Source organism: Xylocopa sonorina, unplaced genomic scaffold (assembly GCF_050948175.1).
Source record: "Xylocopa sonorina isolate GNS202 unplaced genomic scaffold, iyXylSono1_principal scaffold0014, whole genome shotgun sequence".
NCBI lineage: Eukaryota > Metazoa > Arthropoda > Insecta > Hymenoptera > Apidae > Xylocopa > Xylocopa sonorina.
Genome location: NW_027490090.1, coordinates 4,377,977 through 4,388,605, shown reverse-complemented (window position 1 = coordinate 4,388,605; position 10,629 = coordinate 4,377,977). Strand labels below are relative to the sequence as shown.

The window sequence follows — 10,629 nt, the reverse complement described above, 5'->3', positions numbered from 1 at the left end:
ATACATTTTGGATTCCTATCTTATTTGCATATTATTCGCATTTATTCTTATATTATTTTTAGTAAATTATTATTGGTTATTTTGAGTCTTTTAATTATATATTTATGGTAACACATTGTAATAAATAAACAAACAACTACACTTGTTAGATAGAGATTATAAGATGATGGAAGATATGACAACTTATACGCTATGGCATCGCAAACTAAACATTTCCAATAATTATTTTCTAGAAGGTTCACATATCTGGTCTTATCTCAAATGTCTTTGATAACTACAAATACACTGACTGCGATAGGCTAAATGGATGCCCATACAATTGCAAAACCTCCTTTGTATTTTACAGTAGGTTTTAAATTTGTTGATTACAAACCTTTATTTGTTTGCCTCCATACTACTATACTTTTTTTTTATAAACCAAAAATCTACTCTTGTTAGTAAAAGTAATATCTTACCATCAATCTTGAAATTTTTTAATGAAGTCATTGGCAAAAGTCAATCCTTTTCTTCTATTTATTTCATTTATATATGGCTTTCTTCTTGCCATTTGACTTTGGGTTATTAAATCTATTAAATTAATTTTACTCGTTAGTCTATGCATTGTTTCACACTGGTTTTTCCTCATTTTTATGATGGATTTTTAAAGCCAACTGTGTGAAGTATTTACATGCAGACTTTTTTAATTGTCTGCATCATTATAGTATTTCCCTTTCAATTTAACACTTTTGGGATGGTTTTGTTTTCTATATTCAATCTGCTCTTATGTTTCATATGTAACAATATTCATGATTATAACTTCTTTTATTACAAACAATTGTACAATTCTATAATAACTTTTACCTTTTCCTCTATAATAAATTACAAGTTGTCTCCTTGTGCAAAATAATTCTTTTTTTTATGTATTAAATTTTAGATGTTACCAATCCGAGATACAACTTTCTATTAAGGTAAATTTATATTTCAGCAGCTTGTATACGAAACAAAGCTATTTTGCTCTTTTAGTAATTTTTTTAATTTATTACATAGTAGAATCTACAGAAGTGTTAGAATCTTAGTGTTACATCAAAATGATACAACCTTTTGTTTTTAGTATTATATCATAAAATGTTACTCTTGGAAATAAATTTGTTTTGTATTTTCAATCTACAATAAATACATAGTTTATCCTTTTACAAAGTATTTAATATAATATTTTAATTATTCCTACTTATATATAACAGTAAATACAGGGAAAGTATTTCCCGCTATTGAGATAAGTTAAAGTTGGAATACGGAGGGCCAGTATCTCTGGCGGATGTTGCGTAGAGTGGACAGAATGCCTGAATGGAGGTTGCGGATATGTGCTTGTTCAATGATCAATGATGTGATGTGGTGTGATTGTGGAAGAATTATCGGATGTTTGCGATCGTAAGTGAGATTTGAATTTTGGAGGCGCCCTCCAACGCGTATCAGGCCATCTGGATCCAGAAAAGGACTGAGAGCATTTAGTTTGCTTTCCGGTCTCACCCTTCCTTCCTTTAAGTCTTGCATTTCTGATGGGAAACATTCGGCCTGTACCAAATAGAGAATGCGATTGTGTGCAGTCTTGCCCAAGCATACTTGCCTTTTGACTTCTGGAAGAGTTTCTGGTTCACTAAGTGGTAAAGTCCTCAGGGGACACTCCTCTGGATAATAGATCCGCTGGGTTGTGCTCTGATGAGATATGTCGCCACTCTGCGGCGTTTGTTTTGTCCTGTATCTCTGAGACTCGATTGGCTATGAAGATTTTCAAAAGTGATGGTTGGGTATGTATCCAGTGTAGCGTGATGGTCGAGTCACTCCAAAAAATTGTTCTCCTCGGTTTGATGTTGGTTGCTTGTTGGACAGAGTGATATAACCTTGCTAGCGTCAAAGCGGCGCATAGCTCTAATCGAGGTAAAGAAATTACCTTGAGCGGTGCAACTCGTATGCGACTACACAGCAAGGTACACTGCACTTGGCCTCTCTTGAACGTCCGCAGGTAGATGCACGCTCCGAATGCCTTCTCACTGGCGTCGCAGAAGCAGTGCAATTGGATGTCGTCTGCCTCGTCCAGTGTTGTTTTATTGTCCTAGTATTCCTGGCCTAGTATTTAGTGGCCTAGTATTCCTGCTAGGCCGTGTGAATTGTAGGTGGAACTGGTTTCGTCCCAATGTAGTTTCAGCAGCCACAGTTGTTGTAGGAGAATTTTTGCCTTGACGACCACCGGACCGAGCAGACCGAGTGGGTCGAAGATTTTGGCGATGTCGGATAGAATAGATCGTTTGGAAACTTGGTTGCCGATGGAAACTGGACTTACCGAATAATTGATGGTGTCTGTTTGTGAGTTCCAGTAGATGCCGAGTGTTTTTATTGTCGCCTCTTGTTCTGATTGGAGAGGAAGCCGTATAGCCGCTTTTGGCAGGCCTTCCAGTAGTGTGCGGTCGTTGGATGCCTACTGTCGTATGTTTATACCGCCACCGTCTACGTAGAGGTCTTGTTTTAATGTATTGGCTGCCAGTGGGTATTGCTCTGCTTCACCGTTGGCTAATTGGTGGATGCATCGCGTCGCCAGATACGGAGCAGCGGAGAGTCCGAACGTCACTGTGTCGAGGTGATATGGTTGAATGTTGCCACTGGAGTTCCTCCATAGGATCTTCTGGAAACGGCGGTCCTCTTCTCGCACAAGGAATTGCCGGTACATCTTCTCGATGTCGCCAGTCAGCACGTATTTCTATAGTCGAAATCGCAGGATAAGTGAGAATAATAGGTCGCCTTGGATGGTTGGTCCGATCAGTAGCTTGTCATTCAGCGACAAGCCGGACGAGGTTTTTGCCGACCCATCAAAGACAACACGTACCTTGGTCGTTTGGCTAGATTCCTTTATGACGGCATGGTGCGGCAGGTAGTATCCTGGTTGGTCGTCGGTTCTTCCCTTATGTGTCTCGTTTCAGTTTGCGTTGAGTCGCCCAATTGGTTGTGATTGTCTTTGAATGGCAGGGCTACTACGTACCTGCCCTTTTCCAGCCGTTGTATGTGCTGTTTGAAATGCTTCGTCGAGTGAGAGATGTGTTTGAGTTGCGTTTTCTTCTATTTTCCAGAACCTTTCGAGATCAAATTGCATTTTGGCACTGCAGTACGTTTGAGATGCAGGTTTTGCCTTGTTGTCATGTCCGAGAATGCTGCCGCCTATTCTCCAACCTAGCTGTGTCTTTTGAAGTATTAAGTCTGTGTTTGGTGTGTTTGATAATTGGATTTAACCTACGCTGAGAAATGATAAGGTTGGTCCAGCTCCGAATGCTAACGTTGGGTCAGCTAGTTTAATGTTCGCTGGTATTGGAATGTGTTCTCGATTCATTGACTGGCTAGGAATGAGTGTTGATATGATTTTGATTATATAGAAGGTGTGTGTCTTGCGAATGTCTGAGTGTTTTGATTAAACGGTTGTTGTTGTGTAGTGATTGCATGTGGTATGTAGTGAATTTAGTGCTCCTACCGGGACCGAGCAGCGCTTCCTTTGCAGGTTGAGTTTGGTTGCCAGGGCTTCAGTGATGAAGTTGGCTGTTGAACAGGTGTCTAGTAACGTCCTGCAGTCTAGAAGCGTACCTGTCCTGCCACGCACCTTTATAACTGCGATGGTCATGACTTCGTCCGTGGTCAGGTTGGCGCTTAGTGACAGGTGCTGAGGGGTCCCGGGTTCCTTGAGTCACACTGTTGGCTCCGTACCTGTTGAGGGCTCTTCAATCTCTTGGTGTAATAGAGAGTGGTGCAAGCCAATGCATATCCGGCTTTTCATGGATCTGCATTGACTTGATGAGCGACTCCTGCGTAAGCAGTTTGAGCACAAGTTTGGCTCTGCGACTACTCTTGCTCGTTCTGGTACTGGTTTGCTTCGCAATGATTCGTAGTCGTATATCCGGTGTGTACTACTCTTGCATAATGGGCAGGCTATGATGGAAGTATTGAATGTGTGTTGAGGCCTGGAACGGCTTCTTGTCGCTTCCGTGGTAGAAGGTTTTGAGGCTATCTTTGCGAAGGAGGTGGCTTGCCTTGCGTTATGTTCTCCTGCATCGAGGTGTCTGGCCTTGTCCATGAGGAAGTCGAGAAGACAGTCCAGTGCTGGGATTTGGTCGGCGACGAGTGTTTTCTCGAAGTCCATTCTTGTCTTTCGATCTAACTTGGAGAGCAGGTTCAGAATGATCACAGTATCCCACGTGTCAACCGGTTTCCCGAGAGACTTTAGAGATTTTAAATGTTGTCGAACATTGTTGATGAGGCGACGTATCGACGATGACGAGTTTCGTTCGATGGGTGGAGTTTCTAGTATCAGCTCGCCGTGGCGCCATATTATTAACCTTTTGTTCGCGTAGGTCCGATTTAGTAGCTCCCATGCATGTGGATAATTATCTCCCGTGGAGTCCACTGCGTTGATTGTTTCGGCTGCCTCGCTGGATAGTGCGGATTTGAGGTAGTAAAACTTTTGGGTGTCTGTGAGACATACCTGATTGTCAATGAAGGAGAATTGTGCCTTGAAGTTTAACCAGTGCTCAATTCTTCCGTCGAATCGGGGAAGATCGATCTTCGGAAGCTTCACCCCGTTGGGTCCGCTAGATGTCATCGATGGGGAGATGCATGATGATTAGTTCCCCGTAGTAGTTGGATGCTGTAGTTTTTGGGCTGCTGTAATGAGGTCGTCGTACTGCTCCTCTATGAGGAGTACTCTTGAAGTCGGCAAGACCAAGTTATGAGGACTTATTAAAAATAATAAACAATCTCAACAAGACGATTGAGAATTTGTTTAAACAACTAGAGGAAGAACGGAAGGCCAGAATCGTACAGAAAACAGGAACAGCCACGGCCCTGGAAGGAAAAACCCCAAGACCCAACGTCGCAGGTACTACTAACAAAAAATAGAGAAAGAGAAAAAATTACAGAAAATAAATAGCTTCGTTAACCCGCTCATCTCCTACAGCGCGATAATATTTAAAGATAAAAAAGCCACACACGCAGAAATAAAAGAACCAGAAACTGACAACACTCCCACAAATACATCACTAATAGAACAAATCAAAGAAATCATCTCCAACTCCTTAACCAACCATCTATCCAATATTACAAAATGTGTAGAACAAAACTCGATAAAAATTAACATAATCTCCGAAACACTAGGAATAGACCTCGCGAATTAAAAATTGCGAACCCAGGAAGACGAAACAACAACAAAAATCTCTATTTAAAAACATTGAAAATTATTCAGATTAATGTAAATTCAATCATCTCAAACGTACGAAGACATACACTTTTAGAATGCTTAAACAAATATTCACCAGACATAACGCACCTGTCAGAAATAAAACTAAATTCCAAACAGATCGTTAATTTTCAAGATTACAATATAATAAGAATGGACAGGGTTAACTCTAACACTAGAACTACCAAGGGGGTCAAAATGACTTGTTTGACATTTCTTATAATTATAACTCATTTCAGGTACATTTTGTTTCTGGAAATTTTGCACGACTTTTTCTAAGATATACAAATAATTAATTCTGTAAAACAGTTTTCTTTTTTTTATCATTTTGTTGTAAATTTGTATGCAGTATACTTACATATACCGAGATGAGTCATTTTGACCACCCTACTGTTTACGCTTGGCCATTACTTGCAGTATTTACTTCAGTCAAGGTCACGTTCAGATGGATCAGAGGTCAGATTACTTTCAGTCGATCATCAGAAACGCTGCCATATACAACTCAGTCGTCTATCAGAAACAAACTATATTCGCTATACAACTATATTCTGTAAAGTTTTAGAAGTATATGTTTGTGCAAATCATATCGCAAACTGCTGAAATATTAGAATTACTTTGAAAGAAACAATGGGAAAAATTGCACAAAGAAGTAAATTATTGAAAGAAATAAATAATTTGGAACAAAATTGTTCCGATACAGAGTACGATGAAAGTGATCTAGTTGGAAGTACAAGTGGAATACTTTCCTTCAAACAACGAAAGTCCAAGCGAGTCATCCGATACTGACAGTGAAGATGAAGTACTTCGACGTTTGCGTAGAAAAAGTAAAAATATCCAAGCTTTTTCTAATTCTGAAAGTGAAAGTGATCAGGATGTTGAAATGTCTGTAATCGATCAAGAATCAGAAATATCTGTTGACGGCACTATGTGGAAAAAACTACAAGAGGGTTCAACACCAGGAAGATTACCAGTACGCAACATTTTCAAAGAAATGCCAGGTCCAACGGCATACGCGAAACGACATATCATGAAAGGTAGTGTAAGAACAGCATTTTCTCTGATACTTTGCAATAGTGTTATGAGACATATAAAAACTTGCACTGAAGCAGAAGGTCGTCGAATTCTGAATAACCATGACTGGACTGTATCGTTAGCAGAGTTGAATGCGTTTATAGCAATTTTATATGCTCGTGGTGCATACGAAGCAAAACCTAAAAAAACCTAAAACTTCCATATTTATGGTCCGAAATTTTTCTCTGAGACAATGAGCAGAAATAAATTCGCCGAAATTCTTCGGCTAATTCGGTTCGATAAGAAAAATGAAAGAAGCCAAAGATTGCAAACAGATAAATTTGCATTAGTTTCAGAGGTATGGAATAAATTCGTTGAAAACAGTCAGATGTGTTATAAACCAGGTGTTACCATTACAGTTGATGAGCAATTATTCCCGACCAAAACCAGATGTAGATTTACGCAGTGTATGCCAAACAAACCGAATAAGTTTGGTATAAAATTCTGGTTGGCGTCGGATGTAAAAAGTAAATATGTTGTAAATGCATTTCCCTACTTGGGAAAAGATGAAATGAGATTATCCGTACCTTTAGGTGAATTTGTTGTCCTAAAACTTATAGATCCATATATTGGTTGCGGGAGAACAGTTACAACAGATAATTTCATTACAAGTTTGCCATTAGCAACAAAACTGCTAACTAAAAGAACTTCCTTAGTTGGCACCATTAGACAAAATAAGAGGGAACTACCTAAACTTGCAAAATCAAAAAAGGATAACGTGTCTCGTTTCTCGACAGTACTTTATAAAACAGATAAATGTACTCTGACCATATACAAGAGTAAACCTAATAAAAAAAGTATTAGTGCTCAGTTCAAAACATAAGTCAGTGAAAATTGAAAAAGATGGCAAACGTTTACCTGGAACGGTTACATTTTATAACAATACCAAATTTGGCGTAGATGTTACGGATCAAATGGCTCGGAAATATACTGTGAAAGCTAGATCTCGAAGATGGCCATTACAAGTGTTTTACAATATCTTAGATCTTGCCGGAATAAATGCCTGGATATTATATAAAGAGACAACAGGAGAAAATATTTCAAAAGATTTTTTATTCAAAACCAGACACATATTTCGATGAAACGTAAACGGTGTCAAATCGCACAGTGTACTAATAATAAAACGAGCAATATTTGTGGTACATGCCATAAACGAGTCTGTGGTAAATGTTCTGCTAAAACAACTATAACTTGCAAAAAATGTCTTTGATTTTTATGCATAATTATTTAATAAATTATTGCTATTATATTACTATTATTATTCAGATTATATTCAATTTTTGTTCATAAAAGTAAAAATATATAAAACCGTAAAAATTGCTGTCTTTTCTTAAATGTCTTAGTAATTTAAGAAACAAGTCATTTTGACCCCTCCGGTACAAGTAGGTATATGTCAATCGTCGGTAGTTCTAGTGTTAAAAACCTACCACACAATTATACAAGACACTATACAATACTTTTCAATAATTGCCTAAACAATTCACATTTCCCACAGGATTGGAAAATAGCAAAAACGATTCCGATAAAAAAGAAAAATAAAGACGGAAGCAATCCGTCAAGCTACAGGCCAATCTCACTCTTACCCAACATCAGTAAATTATTTGAAATCATAGTGAACGAATCTTTAACCCACCACTGCATGCAAAACGACATTATTCCAGAACATCAATTCGGATTCAAACATAAACACAGCACAATACACGCAATCACCAAATTCATAGATGACATCTGCTGGGCAAGAAACAAAGACGAATGTTTAGGAGCAGTCTTAATAGACATGGAGAAAGCCTTCGACACCATCTGGTTAGACGGACTTTTCTACAAATTAATTAAAAAAAACTTCCCTAGACACATGATAAAAATCCTATGGAAAATGACCCATGACAAAAAATTCATAGTAACGGACGGACACCACACATCGACAACAACATTCACAGTGACGAACGGATTACAACAAGGGACAGTAAACTCGCCACTACTTTTCAACATTTACACCAGTGACTTGCTCCTAATGTTTGGATTAAACACAACACACAACAAAAAAGCAATAGCATTCGCGGATGATTTAGTAATCTACACACAAGACAACAGCCCAGCAACAATAAAAAACACCCTCCAAACCCTATTCGACAAAATACAAAATTACTTAAGAACCTGGAAACTCAAAGTAAACACACAAAAATGCGAAACAATCTTATTCCGACCATACATCTCAAGAACATCCAACGCAAACCACGCAGTCCGAGCACACTCAAAACATTTTCATCTACACGACACAAAAATCCCACACAAACAAATTGTTAAATACTTAGGCACACACATAGACTTTAGCCTAAACTTCAACAAACACATCGAAATCCAAATTAATAAGGCACAAAAAGCCTTCATAGCAAACAGAAGACTCTTCTATGCAAAGGAATTAGATAAGACAGTCAAAATCCTCTGTTACAAACTACTAATCCGCCCCATACTAACATACGCAAGCCCGATCTGGTTTAATATAAACGCAAACACCGCGGAAAAACTCAGAAAATTCGAGAGAAGATGCCTAAGAGCATGCTTAAACATGTACCGATCGGCTAAAACAAACTATACCAAATACATAAACAACAAAATCCTATACGAACACGCAAAAATTGAAAGAATAGACATCTTTATAATCAGACTAATCAGAAACCACTGGACAAACATCCCATTCATTACAGAGAATAGCCTTATATATAGTTCCACCTATCCAAACCCACTCTACTACGATAAAATCAGACTTACAGGACTATCCCCACCACAGGCATTTATACATCTGGACAGCTTAGAACTAATACAAAACAGAAACAACCTACCCCTAATATACCATTACAACAGAAAAATCAGCGACAAATCAATAAAATACGACAAAAACATTCCTCACACGCACAAAGAGCTACGGTTCGTAAGCAAACTCACAAGTTACGACACGAAAAACAAACACAGAACCAACACTAAAAAATATTGGTGGCTCCAATAAAAGGACCATCTCATTAGTCTACCTCGGCTAATCTCAATTAACACACAGCTCTACACAAAAACATATGTAATCGACCTTTTGTACGATCGCGTGCTGGAATCTACAAAAAAAAAATAAATCCCAAGAAACCCCTACCAAACAGGTCACAACCACAGACAGAAAATAAGCGGCATTAAGTGCAATCACCAAATACCAAGTTACCGATCTGATTACGAGTGCTTTAGATCAATAAAGCCATTAATCTAGTTATAAGTTTTAGATAGGAAACTGTTGTGCGTTTCTGTTTATTGTACTCCTTGTAAATACTGTTAATTTTGGCACAATAAACGCATTATTACAAAAAAAAAAGCATAACTCACCGGTTCTCGTCCGATCACCGAAGTTAAGATGCGTTGGGCGTGGATAGTACTTAGATGGGTGACCGCTTGGGAACTCCACGTGTTGTTGGCTTACACCTTTTTTTTCTTGCCTCTTATTACCTTTTTGTCCGTTCTGAGAATTATTTTCTCTGCGATTTCCTCTGTTTTCGGTATCGAAGGGCGAAAAGGTGTTAGAAGCGTTCGCTGCGTCCACGACAAAGAGGAACGTCAGCATTGGCGCACTAATTTTATTTCATCGCTTCGTCTTGTACCTGACTGAAAGGGATTCGCGTCCTGCCGTGATCCACTCGAAACCAGGAGAACGTCACAAGTGCGCGCAACAAGGAGACAACGCGCCACGAACAACACGTTGGCAACTTTACATAACAAAAGCAACATCCGTTGCTTCACCTTCGTCAACGATCACTTTTTCCCTGACACTCGAGCGAGGCGGACGTCTCCCAGGTCAGTGCGAATTCCAAAGAAAGCGAAGGCAATAGAAACCGATCAGAAGTGAAAGTGTGAGGAAGAAAAAAAAAAAAAAAGTGTCACAGTGCAGTGAAGTGCCACCACAGCGAAATCACAGTGTCTCGTAACTACAAATAATAATAATCCATCACATTATACACAAAAAAAAAAAAAAAAAAAAAAATCAAACGGAGGGCTCTCTGAAATAGAGAGCACCCCCCAAAGGGGGAATCCCCTCTCCACAGAGAGGGGAAAACTGAAAACACAAGAAAATGAAAACAAGCAATACATCAATAAATAAATATAATAATAAACAAGATGAGATAAAGTTAGTAAACCTGACTAAACTAATCAAGGAGTCAAAAATACTCGAAACAGAAAATATAGCACACAAGCAACACATCATAAACCAACAACTAAAAGGAAAAAAACAAATAAAAAGATTAAATCCAGCGCCCAACTTATCTGCAAAAAGGCAA

General features: G+C 38.6%; 3 protein-coding genes and 1 pseudogene across 3 annotated transcripts; 2 read left to right on the top strand and 2 right to left on the bottom strand.

The window, feature by feature from the left end:
• Positions 1–1,107: 1,107 nt before the first annotated feature.
• LOC143431769 (uncharacterized) lies at positions 1,108–3,464 on the bottom strand. The gene is made up of 10 exons (XM_076908711.1): positions 3,415–3,464; positions 3,263–3,362; positions 3,011–3,208; positions 2,858–2,941; positions 2,473–2,731; positions 2,132–2,385; positions 1,928–2,089; positions 1,819–1,881; positions 1,273–1,755; positions 1,108–1,143 (listed from the first exon to the last, which is right to left on the bottom strand). Exons 1-10 carry the CDS (start codon positions 3,462–3,464, stop codon positions 1,108–1,110), a joined length of 1,689 nt encoding a protein of 562 aa, XP_076764826.1.
• A 239-nt stretch (positions 3,465–3,703) lies between these two features.
• On the bottom strand, positions 3,704–4,615 carry LOC143431768 (uncharacterized). The gene has a single exon (XM_076908710.1). The coding sequence runs from the start codon at positions 4,613–4,615 to the stop codon at positions 3,704–3,706; it is 912 nt and encodes a 303-aa protein (XP_076764825.1).
• Positions 4,616–5,875: 1,260 nt separating this feature from the next.
• Positions 5,876–6,473, top strand: LOC143431767 (uncharacterized). The gene is made up of 2 exons (XM_076908709.1): positions 5,876–6,015; positions 6,068–6,473. Exons 1-2 carry the CDS (start codon positions 5,876–5,878, stop codon positions 6,471–6,473), a joined length of 546 nt encoding a protein of 181 aa, XP_076764824.1.
• Positions 6,474–9,655: 3,182 nt separating this feature from the next.
• On the top strand, positions 9,656–9,773 carry LOC143432035 (5S ribosomal RNA; annotated as a pseudogene).
• The last annotated feature ends 856 nt before the right edge of the window (positions 9,774–10,629 follow it).